Source organism: Typopeltis vanoorti, chromosome 16 (assembly GCF_054136105.1).
Source record: "Typopeltis vanoorti isolate ZY-2024b chromosome 16, IOZ_Tvanoo_1.0, whole genome shotgun sequence".
In the NCBI taxonomy this organism is placed as follows: Eukaryota; Metazoa; Arthropoda; class Arachnida; order Uropygi; family Thelyphonidae; genus Typopeltis; species Typopeltis vanoorti.
This window is the reverse complement of record NC_143564.1, coordinates 106,569,869-106,591,766: the sequence shown is the minus strand read 5'-3', so window position 1 is coordinate 106,591,766 and position 21,898 is coordinate 106,569,869. Positions and strand designations below refer to the sequence as shown.

The following is a 21,898-nucleotide window of genomic DNA, read 5'->3' as shown; positions in this document are numbered from 1 at the left end:
AGTTGTCTTGTGTCTACATGCAATATTACATGTGTGATAATATTAGGTAATTTAGTTATAAGAGTCTGAGAATAGATGTACGTTTAGAAGTGAGGAATTTATGTCAAGTAAGGGACTATAGTATAGAAGTTTTGTTTGTGATTAATTAAGTAAAGGGAACCCAGACTCTCTTAAGATTAAGGATTTGATTAACATGTATACTTGTCTTTGTACAATAATAAATGTGTTTCTTAAAATATAATCAAATGAGTTTGTCATCCTTTCTGCGGATTTGAGCTACCATTTGGAAAATTTCGTACCGTGCATTTAAGGGGAAACCATTAGTGATAGAAGAATTGGGACCACGACTGCTTACTTCTTGATCCCTACATTTTCTTTAAGTATTCTTGGATAACTAACATATCTGAATTTAGTTGCCGGCTGGCACAGTCTTTAATTAATACAAATTCGTCGGCAAACGAATATCTGATATTAAGTGATACAAAAATTTATGTTAACTGTAAGGTTAAAGTAAAGACAGTTAGAGATATAACAATAAGGCAGTCACACAGACAGATACCATATAAAACAACGATATAACGACATCCTAGTTTTCATTAGCCAAACACATTCACATAAATCCATAAACATGCACAATGTTCTGAACAATTAGAAATATTTTAAAATAACAGCATTCTCTTCTATAACAGTTGTCACCTTTTTTCAGTCCCTTTTTATACATTTACACCTGAAAAAATACTGTGCAATTAGGATGAAACTTTGTGTTGTCAATTAAAATAAAATGCTGATATCTTATTCTGGTGTTCTGCCTTATAAATTTTTAGTTATATATATATATATATATATATATATATATACACAAACACACTCATGACTGCATTCCTCATGAATATTTTCTGCCACTGTTGTCAATAATTGTTTCATTTAACATTCTTTCAAATTGATTCCTCTAGACATCCAGAATATCTTTATCTTCAGTTTTTATGTCACCTTTATTATTTCTGATTCAAAGCACTCATGGTACAGTAATACAATGAGTGCTTTGAATACATCCGTAGAATGAGGCGTATCAACCAAAACAATGCCAAATGAGATTGTTATAACATTATTATTATTATTATTATTATTTTTTTTATTATTATTATTCAGGCCTCCATGGAGTCAAAAGACTCATCGTGGGAGGCCCTTCTTAGGAAACACAAAGTCTATCATACCATTCCTTGAACTCATTGCCTATTCTTGCTTTAACCACTCTCTCTCTCAGGCAATGCATTCCATAGTTCAACCACTCTGCATGCAAAGAAACCACTCCTCACCCTCTTGCTCACAGCTTCCTTTTGCAACTTCCAGGGATGGCCCCTTGTTATTGCTCCTTCCCTTCGTTCCACCAAGTGAAAGAACTCCTCAATGTCTCCCATGTAACTGCCTCTCAACAGTTTAAAAGTCTCAATCATATCACCTCTCCTTCTTCTATCCACCAAACTCTGCAGTCCACATTCCCTCAGTCGATCCTTGTAACTGACATTGTACAGTCCTGAAATCATCTTTGTTATCCGCCTCTGTACCCTTTCCACAGTTAATTTATCCCCTTAAAATCCTGGGAACCAAATTTGAGAACAATAGTCTAAGTGTGGTCTGATCAGGGTCTTATACAACAGAATGATAACTCTTTTATCTCTGCAGGTTAGCGTCCTTCTCAGTATTGCAGCCATCCTTTGGGTTACCTTCACAACCTTTGCAATATGCTCCTTGAATTTCAGTTTTCTATCAATCATCACCCCAAGATTTCTTGTCTCCTCCTACTTCCTCCAGTATAGCTCCTCCAATAGAGTATGCATCCTCCTATCGATGGATCCCAAACCTCAAGACTTTACATTTTGCTGCATTAAACCGACACCACCATTATTCATTTGCCCATTTATCTAGCTTATTCAAATTCTCTCGCAGGGCTACCACATCTGCACTATTACTAATAATCCTTCCCAGCTTCACATCATCTGCAAACAACTGAATATTCCCTTGCAACCCACTGACAATGTCATTGATATAAAGATTAAACAATATAGGTCCCAGTACTGAGCCCTGTGGGACTCCACTTGTAACCCTCTGCCTCCTTGAAACTGTCCCACCATACACAACTCTCTGATACCTATCAGACAGCCAGTCCTGAATCCAGTTGACCAATCTGACATGCAGACCCATGTGCTGCAACTTAAATATCAGTTTATCATGTGGCTCCCTGTCAAACACCTTTGCAAAATAAAAAAAAATGGCAGTATATGCCTTTCCCTCATCAACTGTTCTTGTCACTTTATTATAAAAGACAATCGTATTACTAAAGCAAGAGCACCCCTTAATAAATCCATGTTGATTCTCACAGATATCATTACCCTCATCTTCCCAACATTGTATATAGTTCCTCACTAATTTCTCCAAGACCTTAACAACTACTGACGACAAAAAGAATTACAAGAGATCACCAGCCACATTTTCAGAACATTAAAAAAATATGGATTATAAATAAACCTACAAAAAATAAAAACAATGATAACCTCAAAATCAGACACTGAATTCTTAAATATACAAATTGGCAACAAACAAACTGAGAACAAAGTTCACTTATCTAGGAAGCACATTGAGTCAAGATGGTCATTCAAAAACTGACATTAAATACCGAATTGCTAAGGCAACCATGGCCCTATTGGAGGGAGATAACAGAATAGCAATCGCAACCAGACTAAGACAAATTGACACCTTGAATTCTATCCTCTTGTATGGTTGTGAAGCCTGGACTTTATTGAGGGAAGATGAGAGGAGACTCTTGTCTTTTGAAATGAAAACTTACAGAAGACTTTTGAGAATTCCCTATACTGCTCACGAAACCAATGAAAATGTCCGAAAAGTGACTGATTCAATAGACAGGAGAAAAAGGGAAAATATTCTGACAGTCATCAGAAGAAGACAGATGAAATGGTTTGGACATGTGGAGAGGGCTAATGGCATTCCAAAGCAAGCACTAGAAGGAATCATTCCAGGACCAAAGGTTAGGGACCGACCTCAATTAAAATGGACTGATAACATCAAAAAAATGAACAAATTCCTCCCTTTCTCAACTGACATCAAGAACAAGAGACCGAGATGATTGGAGGAGGAGGCTAACAAAGAATGTTAGCCTCCTCCTTAGCGGTCCATTTAGGACTATGGGAGAGAAGAAGTCTACTACTGCCCTTGTGCAGCGACACTATCTTACCTTCCTTCCATTCCTTGGGTATCTTTCCCACAGCCAGAGTTTTATTGAAGAGCCAGGTCAGCAGAGCTGTCAGTTCTTTAGCACATTCTCTCAAAACCCGTGGTGAAATACTGTCCAGTCCCACAGCTTTACTGATATCCAGAGTACTCAGTATTTGGAATACACTCTCCTCTTGCACCTCTAAACCCTGAACCTGCCCTATCCCTCTGGTATTAAAATGTTATTCTCCAGAATGAAATACTCCAATAAAGTGCTCATTGAACAACTCCACTATGTCCTCTTCATCAGTCACTCTATTTTCATTTTTATTCCAGAATGTCATTCTTCCACAATCATTTCTCCTCCTCCTGGCCACACAGCTAAAAAATTCCCTAGGATTTTCTTTGGATCTTAGTGCCAATCTCTTCTCATATTCCAGTTTTGCCTTCCTCACAATACTAGTCACTCTCCTGGCCTGCATCTTATATTCTTCGTGTATCTGCCCTCCACCCATTCTCCTTATATCTCTTCCATAATCTCTTTTTCAACTGCCAGTTCCTGTTTGATATTGTTTATGCCAATTTATGTCTACTTCTTCACTCGTGGAATACAAGTTACTATTCCTGCTAACAAATATTCCTTCACAATTTCCCAAGCATTAATGATATCCTGGTATTCCAATTCCACCCCGTGTATATTCTTCTGCTTCCTTGATACCAATCCTGAATCCATTTCACTAACCTGACATCTAAACCTGTTCTGCAACTTAAATATCAGCTTATCATGTGATACCCTGTCGAATGTCTTTGTAAAAAAAAAAAAAAAATTGTCAATGTGCCTTTCCCTCATCAACCGCTCTTTTACTTAAACAAGAGAACCCCTTAACAAATCCATGCTGACTCTTACAGATAATATTATTCTCATCTGCCCAATGCTGTCAATGATCGCTTACTAATTTCTCCAAAATTAGAGGATAGGTATTGACGATAGGAATAATTGCATGTAGCTCTTGTGCATTTGTGGAAGAGGAAAATGGTCAAGGACATAATATTTTATCTACATTATAGGATTGTAGCCATTAGCTAAATGTGAAAGTAGTTGAGTTCTGTGGCAAGAGTATTGTCATTAGAACAATAGTCCGAACTCTTTGAGTTTGTATTTATTATTATTATTATTATTATTATTATTATTATTATTATTATTATTATTATTATTATTCAGGCCTCCATGGAGTCAAAAGATTCATCGTGGGAGGTCCTTCCTAAGAACATAAAGTCTGTCAAGACCCATCGAAGGGAGGCCCCCCCCCCCCATCATTCAGGCCTCCATGGAGGCCTGAATGATAGGGTGGGCCTCCCCTCGAATTCAGTCCATTATTATTATTCAGGCTTCCATGGAGTCAAAAGACTCATCGTGGGAGGTCCTTCCTAAGAACATAAAGTCTGTCAAGACTCATCGAGGGGAGGCCCCCCCCCCTAGAAACACAAAGTTTATCATACCACTCTTTAAACTCATTGACCGTTCTTGCTCCCACCACTCCATCAGGCAATGCATTCCACGGTTCAACCACCCTCCATGCAAAGAAACCACTCCTTACCCTCTTGCTCACAGTTTCCTTTCGTAACTTTCAGGGATGACATCTTATCATCACTCCTTCCCGCTGTTCAACCAAGCGAAAGAACTCCCCAGTGTCAAACCCTGTAACCACCTCTCAACAGTTTAAAAGTCTCAATCATATCACCTCTCCTTCTTCTATCCACCAAACTCTGCAGTCCACATTCCCTCAGCCGATCCTCATAACTATGCTTGTACAGTCCTGAAACCATTTTTGTCACCTCACCCATCTTTGTATCCTTTCTGCAGTTAATTTATCCCCTTCGAATCCTGGGGACCAAATCTGAGAACAATAGTCCAAGTGTGGTCTGATCAGAGACTTATACAACGGAATGATAACCCTCTTATCTCTGCAGGTCAGTGTCCTTCTCATAATTGCAGCAATCCTCTGTGTTACCTTCACCACCTTTGCAATATGTCCCCTAAACTTCAGGTTTCTATCAATCATCAACCCCAGATCTCTTGTCTCCCCTACTTCCTCCAGTATAACTCCTCCCATAGAGTATGCAGCATCCCATCGATGTTTCCCAAACCTCAAGACCTTACATTTTGCTGCATTAAACTGACACCCCAATTCATTTGCCCATCTATCTAGCTTATTTAAATCCTCTTGCAGGGCCACCACATCTGCACTATTACTAATAATCCTTCCCAACCTCACATCATCTGCAAACAACTGAATATCCCCTTGCAATCCACTGGCAATGTCATTGATATAAAGGTTAAACAATATAGGTCCTGGTACTGAGCCCTGTGGGACCCCACTTGTAACCCTCTGCCTCCTTGAAACTGCTCCACCATACACAACTCTCTGATACCTATCAGACAGCCAATCCTGAATCCAGTTGACCAATCTGACATCCAGACCCATGTGCTGCAACTTAAATATCAGCTTATCATGTGGCACCCTGTCAAATGCCTTCGCTAAGTCTAAGAAAATTGCAGTATATGCCTTTCCCTCATCTAATGTTCTTGTAACTTTATTATAAAAGGCTAGCATATTGCTAAAACAAGAGTGCCCTTTCACAAATCCATGTTGACTCTCACAGATAACATTACCCTAATCTGCCCAATGCTGTATACAGTCCCTCACTACTTTCTCCAAGATCTTAACAACTACTGATGACACACAGACTGGCCTATAATTAGACACTTCCAGTCTGTTACCATCCTTATGCAATGGCACTATCTTACCCTCCTTCCATTCCCTGGGCACCTTTGCTGAAGCCAGACTTTCATTGAAAAGCCAGGTTAAAGGCATTGTCAGTTGCCTAGCACATTTTCTCAAAACTCGTGGTGAAATACCATCCAGTCCCACAGCTTTACTGACATCCAGAGTACTCAGTATCTGAAACACACTCTCCTCCTATACCTCTAAACCTCGAACCAGCCCTATCCCTCTAGCATTAAAACTGACTCCTCTAGGATGAAATACTCCAATAAAGTGTTCATTGAACAATTCCACTATGTCCTCTGCATCAGTCACTCTATTCCCATTTTTATCCCACAATATCATTCTTCCACAGTCATTTCTCCTCCTACTGGCTACATAGCTAAAAAATTCCCTAGGATTTTCTTTGGATCTTAGGGCCAATCACCTCTCATATTCCAGTTTTGCTTTCCTTACCACACTTCTGGCCTCTGTCTTATATTCTTCATGCATCTTCTCTTCACCTGTCTCCTTATATCTCTTCCATAGCCTCTTTTTTGCATGCAATTCCTGTTTAATATTGTTTGTCATCCACTTTACTCCAAATTGTGTCCTCTTCTTCACTCGTGGTATATAACTTACCATTGCTGCTAACAAATATTCTTTCGCAATTTCCCACGCACTAATGATATCCCGGCCTTCCAATTCCTCCCTCCATGAAACTTCCCCAAGTTGACGTCTAAGACTATTATAATCACCTGCATTATAATTCCACATAAGTTCCCGTCTCTTTGGTACCCATGCATGTCTATTCATGGGTACTGATGCTATTACCAAATCCAAAAATCCAAATCCAAAATCCAAATCCAAAACTCTTCTGATGCTATTACCAAATCCAAAACTCTTGAACCTCTTGTTCCCTCTGTTACATGTTGCCTAAGACATTTGTCCCTCAAGAATTCTAGAAATTCCATTCCCCTATTGCTACATGCATCTTCCTCTCTCCAATTTATACTACTGTAGTTAAAATCTCCCATAACAATCATTTTTCTTGCACTTGCCAAACTTAGCTGTCTAAACATCTCCTAGTCCCCCACTCTCCGTGCTCCTGGGTCTGTAGCAACACCCCACTAAATATCCTGTCTTGCCCACCTCCACCTCACACCATATGCTTTCAAAATCATTAGTGTCACTGCTTTCCAAAGCCTCCACTCTTAGAGGACATAGGTCATCACTTATCATAAGCAGTACTCCACCATCACGCTTTCCCCTCCTATCTTGATGAAAAATGCTATACCCAGCGACTTCAATTCCTGTTGTTATATCCCCTTCTGTCTACCACGTCTCAGTGATCGCAATAATTTTTGGCCAGGCTGATGCTATCTGCGCCACCAATTCCTCTCCCTTATTCTGGATACACCTGGCATTAGTATAAAGCATATAATATAAAAATATAAAGCAAAAAAATATATAGCAAAAAATATAAAGCATTTAAGGATAACATTTTGTTGCATTTGATGATGTTGTGATTATTTATGAAATAATAATAATTTTTTCATTATTTATGAAATAATCACTCCGTTAAGAAATTTATGAAATTACAATTATCTTCATGTGTGTGGTTTTCTGTAAATAGAAAAAAGATACTGAATCATTTGAAAATGTGAATAATATGTCAAGAAAGGGCAAACAGTTATATGATTATTTTTCTGTTGGGAAGTGTATTTTAGTGTGTTGACTATTTAAATGAATTAAAATTGAATCTAATGTATTTGATCTAGTTCAAATAGAAAATACATCACTTACATAGTTCATGTAGCTAGTTTTGCGTTTTGTTTTCTAAATGATATATAAATATTACTCAAAACAGGGGAGAGGGAGAATACATATTTTGTTTCTGTTGTTTGGAAAATTTTCCTTTCCATGTGAAATATTTATATGGAAAGGAAAATATTTTATGTATTTATTATTTGGTACTTCCATGGAGTCTTAGGATTCATTATGGGAGATACTCTCTCTCATATAACATCTATACTTCTTACACTCTTTCACTACAGTTAGCTCACTATTCCCACTGGTGATATCACTTGTTCACCATAAGAAAAATGTAGTCTTTGCACCTTCCTTAACTATGTAGTAGTAATAAATTCCTTTAATATAGCACAGCAATGAGCAATGCAGTACAAATGTTTCACTTATATAACTGTATTACTGATAACCATCAGTAATAGTTACCTGAAAAGTTATTTAAAAAAAATCTGAAAGGTTATCTGAAAGAAATTCTGAAAGGTTATCTGACAAAAAAAAAAAAAATGAGAGGTCTGAAAAATCACTATCTGAAAGTTGTTTTAGATTTTTTATTAAAAGCAAAAGATCTAAAACAACTCTAAAGTTATTCTTTCACAATATGAGGAAACATTTAAAAGATATGAATTTTGGTTGGAAAAAATATTATTTTGAATTACTAAAAATAGGAGTTATGAATATTTGAGTCATAGTAATTTATCTATGCTAGTTTTGTTGCTTGATTCTTTTATTTGATTTAATCTTCAATATATCTATTTTAAAATTCTCAAATAAGGTTGACTTTTAATAAGTGATTTATATTCAAACTTTTTATCAAAATTTATAACTGAATGTACTGTCTTTCTAGGTCATTTCTTAATCATAATGCCACCACGACCTAAAAAGGTATGTGTTATTTATTTTTTATATTTTATTAACACCAGAATATCTTTTTTGCAATAGTTTCTTTATAATGAATGAAAAGCCTTTGTCACTAATAAAATATTATTATTATTATATAACACCTCCAGGGAGTCCAAAGACTCATCGAGGGAGGGCACCTACTCTACAACTCTGTCTCCACCATTCAATCCACCAACTACAATGAACCGCAACTACCATCATCATCATCTCCAACAATGGCATCTACCACCCAACACCACTGGTATATTCACAGACAACTACAAGCATCCATGTTCATGGTGGGATTCGAACCTGCAGCCTTTTGGATGGAGAACTGATATGCTAACCACTTGGCCAACCAGGCCGGTTATATATATTATTATTATTATTATTATTATTATTATTATTATTATTATTATTATTATTATTATTATTATTATTATGTGACACCTCAAGGGAGTCCGAAGACCCATCGAGGGAGAGTGTGCCAACAGCATCGAGCAATTGATCCCTTTCCAACTACTAAATGAACTCAAACCTGCTTAACTTTTTGCTGAGCCAGTAGCAGAGACTCTACCAATCGACCAAACTTTGCTGCCAGACAGATCATTAGGGTTGCACATCTGAAAACCAAGTCATCAGACATTATACATTACAGTATTCACATGTTATTTAGTTATATATTTTCCCGTTATTATACAAACTAGTCATCTCTGCCAACTGGTAACTTGTCGCAATGAGAAGTATGGATGTAAATAATTAAAAACTTATTTTGTAAGTTAGCCAAGTAAATAATAGTTTAATATCCAACGTTTCACTGACTTTGAAATTCCTTTGAAAATATCTGTCAGTATTTTCAAAGGAATACACTGGTAGGCGATAGAAAGTAACAGAAACTAGGAAACCGACAATTCTAAAAATTTTATATAAAGTTGGATATTAAACTATTATTTACTTGGCTAACTTACAAAATAAGTCTTTAATTATTAATACTAATGGTCAAGAAAAAAGGTCATCACAAGTATGGGTGTATTTGAATGGTGTTACGAAAAGTGTTTTTTTTTTCCCTCACTTATATTGTGTAGATTTGTATATAATATATCTAGATATAATCATTGTACTGTGGTACTGTGGTTATAAAAGTGTTTGCTTTGGTTTTTATCTTGATTAACGTGGAAGTGCTTGTTAACATTACAAAAATGGCAGCAGTGGCAGCAAACAAGCATATGCCAGCAGCGTGGAAGGTCTCAACTCAGAGATCAAGTTTTTTCTTGGACTTTTCGCAACGGACAAGATGTGATGATTGTCTTATGTATGCATCCAAAAATGTTAAAGATTTATGCAGTGTTAGATGGAATGATAAAAAGGAATGTATTATAGTATGTGAGAAGTGCGATGAAAGGCTAGGACATTCCAAAAATGAGAATGGTGTTACTGGGAATGATCAGGAAATGGATGGGAGTGCTTGTGACGGTAATAATAGAAGTGACCTGGAAGAGCTTAGGCAAGAGTTAATGAAAATAAAGAGTCATGCTAAATTTATGGAGAAGAAAATTGAATGTTTAAAGAAGAGCATAACTGGTGTAAATGACAAGGAAGTTAATAAGAAGATGCAAATATCTAAGGATGATAGGGTTGTTTTGTATATTAAAGGTGTGGTAAAAGATAAAGTGCACAAAACATGTTTTACAGGTGGTGCAATAAAACTTTTATCAGAAGCTTTGCATAGAAGGAATGAATGAATGGATGTTAGAATTAGTGATAGTGGTAGGCACAAATGACTTGAATAAAAAGAGAAGACTGTGGAAAGGGATTTGAAGAAGTTGTTGCAGGAAGTGAAGAATAATAGTGTCATTGGGAAAGTGGTTAAATTGTTGCTCAGATATGACTGTAGTGAACTGAGAAGAAGAGAAATAATACTGAATGACAAAATGGCTGAATTGAGTCAGGCAGAGACTGTGCAATTTGTGAATGTATGGAATGAATTCGAAGGGAAGTTAGAATAGTTCAAAGCTGATGGAATGCATTTGAATAGTTTTAGTGTTGGTCGTTTAGAGCAATTGTTGGTTAATTAGAGTGCACAGGGTCTGTATGAAATTGGTACCACTGAAAGACAGAGAGTGAGAGAGTTGAGAAGCAGGTTGTGGAAGGACGTCAAGAGGATGGATACAGAGGGGAGGAATTGATTATTTCAGAGCAAAGTGATGCAGTGCAAAATGGTGGGGATTGTAAGAATATAAATAAAACTCAGTTAGGATCAGGGAAATGGGGATGGTTAGGATGAAGAGAGAGAGAAGGGCACTACAGCAGAGAGAGTAAAAAGTAATTGTGTTGATGGGATGGCCTCAGAGAGTGGAGAATTGTTATGCTTGTATACTAATGTATGGAGCATCAGAAATAAAGGGGCTGAGTTTGTAGCATTGATTGAATTAGTATCCCAGAGATAATTGGCATAAGTGAAACTTGGTTGACTGAGGATGATATTCTCTCAGGACGTAAAATGGGAGGATAAAGAATTTTCCAAAAGGATAGCAAATCAAGATAAGAGGGGAAATATTTTTAATGGTAGTAGAGGAATTGTATCCTTCAAGAGTCAAGCAGAAAATAATTATACGTGTGAAGATTTTAAAGCTTTTTGATGTGAAGTTGAGATCAATAGAATAGTATATTGAGATAACTAGAAATAACTAGAGAAATAGAATCATGAGATAACTATCTAAAGCAGCATGTGATGGAAGCAAAACAAGGTTTATTAGTGTTAGATTTAGTGATATCCTCACAGAATGTGGTTGAGAATGAGGTATCAACACTGCCACCTGTCGGTGAAAGTGATCATGAATTGGTTTGGAAGGTAGTCAAACAGGAAAAAGTCATTATCAAGAAGTTCTATAAGGTAGTGATTATCAGGAAGCTCCACAGTCAACTAGCATCAATGCATTGGGTTGATGAATTGTGTAGAAAAGATGTTGACAGTGCATAGGAAATGATAAGGCAGTATCTAACACAAGCAATGCATAACTGCATACCAAGAGTTAAGTGAATAAATAGAGTAGGAGTGAGATGGATGAACGGCAAAATCAAGCAAGCGAGCAGTGTTACAAAGGAAGTTGTTATGGAGGAAGTACAAGACAGTTTGCAGTGAACAGATGCATGAAGAATATAAAGTGTAGGCCAAAAACGTGACAAGCATGGTTAAAAAAGAAAAAGTAGAATATGAAAGGAGATTGGCCAATTAGGTCAAAGCTAATCCAAGGGAATTTTTCTGATATGTGGCAAGCAAGAAGAAAAATAATTATGGCAAGAGCTGTGATAGCAGAATAATTATAGCAAATGCTAGAGGGGAATTATTTAAGGAACACTTCATCAGTGTATATCATGGTGGTGGTGGTGTGAATGATGCTGTGCAACATGTAGAAGGTTGGCAAGAATTAGGAGAATTAAAATTGAAAGAATTGGAGGTGTACCAACTGTTGCTTGGGTTAGATGTTAATAAGGCTGTGGGAATGGATGACATATCACCACATATTTTTAAAGAATGTGCAAAAGAGTTAGCCATACCCTGGTTATTTAATGAGAGTCTTGCAGCAGGTAAGGTTCCTAAGGTGCAGAAAGAAGACAAAATAATACCTCTCCAGAAGTAGGGTTCGAGAACAGAAGTTTCCAATTATTGACCTGTCTGTATATCTGCAGTTGTGATCAAAGTTTTTGGAAATATTGGTTAGAAATAGAATACGGGATTGGGTTGATAAACATAAGATTTTCCATGATGGTCAGCATAGGTTTGTGAAGGGCATGTCTTGTTTTAGCAATCCTTATGTTTTTTGATAACATGACTAATGTGTTGGATAAGAGAGAATCATATACAGTGATATTTTGGACTTTGCAAAAGCATTTGATAGATTACCACATGATAAGTTGGTGTATGAGCTGCATAGGATAGGAATAGATAGTATGTGTTAGATGGATTGGAGATGGCTCTTTAAAAATACCAGCAAGTTGTATATGATGGAGTTGTGTCTCAGAAAAGGAAGGTGACCAGTGGCATGCCTCAGGGTTCTGCTCTTGGGCCCTTGCTGTTTAACTTGTTTGTTCATGATATTTTATGTGGATTGACTGGGAATCTTTAAATGTTTGCTTATGATGCAGAGTTAGGTAGAATTATCAGGAGAAATGCTAATGTTAATTCTCTACAAGAAGATTTGAATAGACTGTTAACTTGGACATAAGAGTGGGGGTTGCAGTTTTAATGTTAATAAATGCAAGGTGTGTTAAACTTTGGGATACAGAGATATAAGGCTACATTCTGTATTGGTGGAGTTATACTCTAGAAAGTGGATGAGATTCGGGATATTGTAGTGATGGTGGACAGTGAACTGAATTTCTGAGGGCACATTGTACATGTCGCAAAGACTGAACATCGTATTGCTGCAATGATAAAAAGTACATTGACATGTAGGGATAAGGAGGTGGTGGTGCATCTATATAAGGCATTGGTCAGACCACATATGGACTATTGTGTTCAGAGTTGGTCACCTAGTTTTCATTGTGATGTGGAAACACTAGAGAGGGTCCAAAGATGAATAACCAAAGTGATATCAGGACTCTGGAGTGCTGGTTATGAAGAGCATTTGAGAGAGAATGTGGACTACAGAGGTTGGTGGATAGGAGGAAAAGAGGAGATATGATAGAGACCTTCAAGTTAAGGGATCCTATTAGATTAATACAGAAGATATAAAAAGAGTATATGTTAAGATGGGAAGAACGAGAGACCATCCCTGGAAGTTGTATAGAGATGTGGTAAAGATGGAAGTGAGGAGTAGATTTTTTATGTGAAGAGTTGTCAGTGAGTGGAATGCATTGCCTAAGTGAGTTGTGAGTGAAGGTAGTGTAAATATCTGCAGAGCACATTATGATAAACATGTTGCTGGTTGAGTAGGCCTCCCATGATGAGTCTGTTGACTCCATGAAGGTTACCAAATAATAAAAAAAAAAAAAAAAAATCAGCTAACGCCTTTTAATTCTCGTATATGGGAGTAGGCGAGGCCATTTAGCCCTATCTAACTTTTGGAGACTGAGTGGGCAGTTTAAATAATAATGATAATAATAATAAAAGAATATAAATGAGTTAATTTTGAATTTCTGAAAATTGATAAAAATTGAAATGAATGACAAAATAAATGAGGCAGAACGTAGTACTAATCATGCTGCCTTCTTTATAGCGGTAGTGGGGGAGTGAGAAAGAGTAGCAGTTGATAAGAGTGAAAGATAACATAATAGTAGGAAATGATATATATATTATTACTATTCCAGATCTCCATGGAGTTACAAGACTCATTATGGAGGATCATCTTAGACAACACAAATTCTATCATATTACTCATTAAACCCATTCACCATCTACATATTCACTGCATTATCAGACAATAAATTCCATGGTCAAACCACTTTCCACACAAAAAAAAAAGCCACTTTTTATCCTCCTACTCACCAACTCCTTTTGCAGCTTCTAGCCTTATGACCTTTTGTCCTTGTTCCTTTCTGTTGTTATACTATGTGAAAAATCTCCCCAGTGTCAATCCTGTAAATACTTCTTAACAGTTTAAATGTCTCAATCATGTCACACTTTCATCTACTAAACTGTCATTTGCATGCCTTCAGTCCATCCTGTCAGATGCCTTTGCAAATTCCAGCATTATTGTTGTGAAGCCATTCCCTTTTCCCAACTCATTCATCACTCTATTATAGAAACTGAGTCATGACCTACTATTGACAAAGCCATGCTTGTCCCTTATACAGTTTCATATTTTGAACCACCCATTCCTGAATTCTGTTTTTGACCAATTTTCTCAGTACTTTTATCGTCACTACTGAGATACAGATTAGTCTATAATTTATGATTTGTGATCTGTCTTAATGACATCGAAAATTTCAAATGCAATTGAATAAACACTTACTTCATGTAATTGACAAATGTTAGGCAATTGTTTTTAGTTAAATACTATTTGAGTATACAACAAATGGCTTTGCTGGCGTCGATGCAGCATAGTTTCTGTTGGTGGGGACATATGTTTCATTAGGTAGTGCCTTTTTTATCCCAGTTGTCTCTAATTGCACTATTTTTTGACAAATATATTTTACACAGATTGCAAATGTCTCTGTACCTTATTCAGTGATACAATAAAATTACTTGTTTTTCTTGCATCTATAGTATAGTGGCTGTTGGGAAGTGCATATTGTTTACTATATAGGGACAGCTGCTTCCGGTCTTTAACAGTACAGGTAGGGAGTAACAATTTATCTATTCCTAACTGAAAATGAATCCTATATTCTGTAAGAAGAAGAATGCATCTGATGAAAGCCAACAAACTAGAAACATATGTGGGAAATCCACATGTTCTAGTGATGCTTTCCTTGAACTGCTGTCACAAAGAAAAAAAACCTCATCAGATGAAGTTCGAATTTTCAAAGATGTAGTGAATAATTCAGATGATGATTGCAATCAGGTATTGCATTTACAGAGCAGTTTCTCATCTGACAAGGAAAATATTTTACAAAGTAAGGTTTCTGAATTTTATAGTTGCAAACAAATGGAATCAAGTAAGTAACATGACAGTTCTGGCTCAGGAGTACAGTAGAGAAGGTGAGCTACTTTTACCAATTGATGTGGAAAATCCATCTGTAGTGTACTCTATGTTTCTAACTGATGACCTGATGGAGTTGGATATCAGATTAGTGCATTGGATTGGAGACTATCTGATAGGTATCAGCAAGTTGTGTATGGGGGAGCAATATCCTGGAAGAGGAAAGTCACTAGTGGTGTGCCTCAGGGGTATGTTTTAGTACCATTGCTGTTTAACCTGTATGTTAATGTTATTGGCAAAGATTTGGATGGGGATATTCAGTTGTTCAGCAGAGGATATTCAGCAGATGATGCAAAGTTGGGATGAACTATGAAGAGTAGAGAAGATGTTGTGACTTTACAAGAAGACTTGAATAAATTGAGTGAATGGGCATGGGAATGGGGATGAAAGTTCAATGCTGAAAGATGTAAGGCTTTAAAATTTGGAAAAAAAGATGGAACATAGAATTTATGCTTGGTGGGATATATTGTTGGATGTGGAGGAAATAAGAGATCTTGGCATGATCGTGGATAAGGATCTGAAATTTAGGGGACACATTGCCAAAATTGTGAGGACAACAGAAAAAAATTCTGGTTATGATGTAGAGGAAACTGACTTGTAGAAGTAAGGAGATTTTTGTTCCATTGTATAAGGTTTTGATTAGGCCACACATGGGCTACTGTGCACAGATTTGGTCACCTGTTTTCCAAAGGACGAAAAGATGTTGGAAAGTGTCCATAGGTAGCTGACTGAGGTAGTTTCTGATCTGTGGAATGTTGAATATGAGGAAAGGTTGAATGTGATTAGGCCACAATGGACTACTGTGCACAGATTTGGTAACCTGTTTTCAAAAGGACGAAGAGATGTTGGAAAGTGTCCATAGGCGACTGACTAGGGTAGTTTCTGATCTGTGGAATGTTGAATATGAGCAAAGGTTTGAAGATGCAATTTACAGAACCTAGTGGATAGGAGGAAGAGGGGTGATATGGAGGCCTACAAGTTTGGTAAGGGGTTGTTATAGGATCAGTTATAGGATAAAGATTGGAGAGGTTTAACAGAAAATGGTGGGAGATCAGTGAAGAATCAGAGGTCATCCCCAGAAGCTGTATAAGGAGGGTGTGAGCAGGTGAGTGAAAAACACGTTTTCTGCTTGCCGAGTTGTGAATGATTGGAATGCCTTGCCTGAGAGTGTGGTGTCTGCAGAGAATTTGAGTGTGTTTAAGGCACGATATGATGAACTGTGTGTATGACAAAAGGACCTCCTAGATGAGTCTTTGACTTCATGAGGTCTTGAGATAATAATAATAATAATGGAATTTATGGTAAGAGAAACTAACAGATATGCAGATCAGCACTTACCTACAACTCGGGATTGTAAAACTCCTGGTAAAGAAGTGAATTCCAAGAATTAAACTTATTAAAAACAAAATTATTTATGTATATAATATACTAGTATGTAAAAAAATGCACTGATCATTAATAAATAAAAGAATTATCAGAACATAAAGTGAAATATATAAAAAACAAAAGAAATACACACAATGAGCACAATAAATTGTACAAGTTAATTTGCTCCTCCATCCACACACAAATCACCTGATCAGCATTATTGGATCATAGAATAATCCCCTTCCTATAGTTATTTACTGACCTAGCGATGTATACGGTTGCTGTTTCTTATTGGTTAATGATTTATATTTCGCAAAGAAATCCCTTTCCATCTGTTCAGAAGTTTTTTTTTAAAATTATGCCCATCATAAATGCAAATATGAAAGTCTCGAGTTTATAGGATCATGTATTCTTCACTCCACCCCGAGATAGTTATAACACAAACACACATATAATATCGCAGATGTAAATTATTCATAATCCATTTTATAATACTGAAAGTATTTTTATTCATGCCTATTCTTTCTCTTCCTTATATTTGCTATTCTTCACATATTTCAGTAAATCAAGTATAGTAATTAATAATGAAATATATCATTCTCTTTAATTATTGTTTTTTAATATATTCCGAAAAGAACATTCCTTCCCCCCAACTTTGCAGATTAGTTACAATCAAAGAAACCGTCATGAAAGGTGCCACATCCGATGACATGCAGGAATGAAATTGCCAGTAATTCTGCTCACCTCACCTGTTGGTTAGGTTCATGGCAAGAGAACTATGATCGCCCCCATGTGAACGTGTTAAACAGCCTAGTCAGAGGCAATACTGATTCCTTTACACATTCTCATATATGAGTCACTATCCCATCTAATTCCATGGCCGTATTGCATTGATTCTGGAACATCCTATATACAAAATATAATACTTCCCAAGTGCAAAATATCCTGAGTGCAAAACTTATAGGTTTTGCACTCAGGATATTTTTTATTTAATCAGGAATTTTTATTTAAAGCTATCTGATGTGAGACAGAGGCCAATAAGACATAATAAGCAGTTTGTTGTTTCTGTAGACCAGGGAGTGCAAAGGGAGATGTGGAATACATGCATTGGCAAATTAGCAAGATGCGTGCAGGTCGAGTAATTTATTATTAGGGACTTTGACTATGGGGTCATAGACTGGAAGGAGAATAGATCACAGCATCAGCTATTTTCGGTTCCTGCTGTACGAAGGCTTCCCCTGGTTGCTCTTGATTTCACTAAGGCATTTGATTAGGTTTGCCATAAATATTTTTTAAGTAAGCTTCCATTTTATGATGATCTTCCATCTTTTGCAATTGGATTACCATCTTTCTCTCTCTCTCTCTCTCTCTGATACATGATGCCTAATGGTGGATGGATTTTATTCTCAAATTGTGCAGCTAATGTTGCTACACAAGATTATCTTCTTGTAGTACATTCTCTTCTCTTTTATTTTAGCAAATTCTGCATTACACAAATGAAAAAAAAAAATTGAAATATTGTTTTGAAGTGAATATCATCACTTAAGATATTTTTAAAAAGTAAGATGTTAAAAAAAATTGTACTTTTGCAGCCTTAAGTATGATTTTTAAACTGTTCTTCAGTGTATTCTGATAAATTTGTTATCTTTGGTGCTAGAAGAACTAAATCTTGTCTTATTAAAAAAAAAACTCTTTCCTAGTCTTACTTTTTTTGTTTATATCCTGTTTATAACCCAAACTGTTTAAACAGTTTGGGTTTTGAAGCTCGAGTGATATAAAGAAGTTTTCTCTTCTTTACATTGCTCTAGCTGACAGAGATTGGAGAGAAAAGGATTGGGGGGCAGGGATAACAGAAATGTAACAAGAGTAGAAGCTCAGCTGATATAAACATTTCATTGTAAACATATCATAAATATGTGAGGAATGACTCTTGAAAGAATCATATTGGCCATTTATGATAACAAATTCCATATAAAATGTCTGAGTATGGTTATCATTCATACATTATTTTCACAGTGTAACAAATATCTCTGGTAATTTTAGACAAAAAAAGAAAAAAAAATTCAATAACAAAATAATTATAAAATTTATTTGTCTACAAAACACATCATTGCAAAATAAAACATGCTTATAATTTAACATTTCTCTCCTTGGAGAAATATATACTATTAATTTACAAAATACTGCATTTTCCACCTTATAAGATGCACCATTATATGGGATGCATTTTTCACGTTTTTCATGTGGAATGTTTGAAAAAAAAAATTCTTTGCAGTATGAGAGGCACGAATTATGCATCAAATTTTTTATGTAAATATTAATTTAAAAAAAAAAGTTAATACATGTATTATCCATTTATTAGATAAAAAAACAGTTATTCTCAAAAATTATCAAATCATTATTATTAAAATCATTATCAAAAATTATCAAATATATATTATATGTCAGATTTTTAATGATTAAAATATGACATATAATATATATTCAGTATATAATAATATAAATAAAATAATATTTTATAAATTTCATTCATTTTCATTTTCAATCTTTATTCATCTTTATCGTCACTCTCAAAATTTTCCTAACTTGATTCTTCATCAGAAACTGAGTCATTACTGTCTTGAAATAATAAGCCATCCTCTGTACTGTCAAAAGAATTACTAATGCCACAAAATTTTTTGAAAAGATTTTATAATAATTTTGGGTTTTACTTCATTCCATTAACTCTTTACCTTTTTGCAAACCTGTGAAATTATGCTCTTCCTCCTACCAGTAGATTCAAAATTTGGTGATTTCATCCAATTGTCCCATTTTTCCCTCATAAATCCTTTAAATTATTTGTTTATTGATACATTTAATGGTTGAAGCATTGAGGTGAGTCCTCCTGGGATTACTGCTTTTTTGTGTTCATTTTGCGAAGTTTATTCTTATTCAGTTTTATCGCATCTAAACTGATCCCATAGTAACAAAGCAGGTTTCTGACGTAAACTGCCAGGATGCCTGAGCCACACCTTATTTATCTATAACTTCATCCCTTCCTCATCTATTCATCTTTTTGGATGAATATAAATTTAAACTCCTTTGGGAAGTTTTTCTTTGGGCATTGTTTTTCTTATAAAAATTAAAAAAGTTGGCAATTTTGTTCCATCCAAACAGCATGACAAAATAACAGTATAGTGGGTTTTTTCATGACCAGAAGTTTTAATAATAATATTTTTTTAGCTTTAGAGTCAACAGTCTTGTTCAAGGGCACATCCAAAGTCAGAGGCACTTCATCCATATTAGCTATCTGTGAAAATTCAAAATTGTCTTGTTTTCTAGCATTCATGATGAATCTGTATTCTTATTAATAGCAGTGTTGTAAAGAGTTTCTTTTACATGGAAGGAGATAAATACCAATAGATCCTTTTAATATCAAAATAAGAAGAAGAGCCTTTTGTCAAGTTATAAATGTGATGAAGAGATGTTTGATTTACATAAACAAAGCCAAACCTAATGACATGCAAAATGAAAATACAAAAGATGACTAGAGTTTCACAGCTGAAGTCTCCATTGTGAAGGACTTTGCGAAATGCAATGCACATGCAATGTATTCATTATTGAAAGTGAAAATGTCAGGAGTATTATGCAAAAATATTGTGAGAGTATACTGGAAATGTTATGCTAGCATGCCAGAAGTGATGTTCAGTAGCATGATAGTGATGTGACAAATGCTTGTGACAAAAGTCATGAAAATGCAGGTACCATAAAAGAGAAATATAGGAGTGAGTGAAGGTGAATGAAATGCAGATAACGGGAGTGTGAATCAGAAGACAGATAGCAAGAACTGGTGGAAGATGAGGAGAATAGTGGTAACTATAATGAGAGAAATAGTATGCTTTTGCAAAGTCTGGACATAGCATGTGCTTAAGTGACACTGGTGAAGCATCTGACCAAGTAGTACAACAGAGAAGAATGTAAAAAAGAGACTTGAGAGGGAAGAAAAATGAGAATATAATAGAGAGAGACAGAGAGAGAGAGAGAGAGAAAGGAGATAATATTGTAATCTGATTCCATAATTAGGGTGTACTTGATGAGTGTGTGATGAAATCATACACCCATCAAGAATAAAGATCTTTAACGGTACCTGTGGCATAATTATAAACAATAAATTACACGATGACTGTGTAATTAACTTTAATAAAATTATCAAAATAGATCATCAGTGAGTACTGGGTGAGCAATTATTATGGGGATAATTATGGATCTCCCATGATGACGCTTCTCACTCCATGGAGATACCTGTATAATTTTATTTATTTTTTTAATAATAATAATAATTTATTACATATGATACATACATTACATAGTTTTGATTATGCATGATACAACATTACATACATTTGTTTACATATGAAAAACATTACTTACATATTTTTACATATGATACAACATTACATACATTTCTTTACATTTAATACATTTATGTATTCTGATAATAATAATAATAATTTTTTTTTTGCAATAATAATTATTGCAAAAAGAAATATAATAATAATAATAATAATAATGGACATTATGGCTAGTCTTGATGTAGTGTCCTTATTCACTAATGTACCAATCGTAGAGGTAGTCAACATTCTGAAAAATCTTTTCCCTCAAGACATCACACAGTTGTTTCATCAGTGCCTGAAATCAAATTTCTTCAAATTTGATTTCAACACTGTATACTAACAATTGGAAGGTCTAGCCATAGGTAGCCCCCCCTGTCACCACCATGTGCAGACCTTTTTATGGAAAAACTTGAAAAGGATATTCTTTCCACCATTTTACCAAAACTGTCAATTTGGTGGAGATATGTCAATGACGTGTTCATCATCTGGCAGGATACCATGGAAAACCTTCTCGTGTTTCTGAACAAAATCAACTCACTACACAATAAGATCAAATTCACTATAGAACTAGAGAAGAACAAAGAACTTCCTTTTCTTGACATCTTAGTGAGGAGAGAAGATAATATCCAACTGTCCATTTACAAGAAACCCACAGATACAGGTAGATATCTGCATTATTTGTTCAAACATCATAGATCACAAAAACACAGCATCATTCACATGCTCTGTAATAGAGCCTTAAGGTCTTTTTCAAAAGAAGCAGATTTACAGAGAGAACTGTCACTAATAACTAACACTCTATCTCTTAATGGATACCCTTCTAACATTTTAAACA

The 21,898-nt window shown here is 35.5% G+C and overlaps 1 protein-coding gene across 2 annotated transcripts in view; it reads left to right on the top strand.

Moving 5' to 3' along the window:
* Window positions 1-21,898, top strand: part of LOC150098246 (dynein intermediate chain 2, ciliary) — a 504,968-nt gene that overhangs the window by 16,336 nt on the left and 466,734 nt on the right. For both annotated transcript variants that reach the window (XM_090405921.1, XM_090405922.1), the window contains exon 2: window positions 8,647-8,684. In XM_090405921.1, the coding sequence (XP_090262047.1) occupies window positions 8,664-8,684 (21 nt within the window). In that variant the 5' untranslated portion in view covers window positions 8,647-8,663. The remainder of the gene's footprint in view (window positions 1-8,646; window positions 8,685-21,898) is intronic.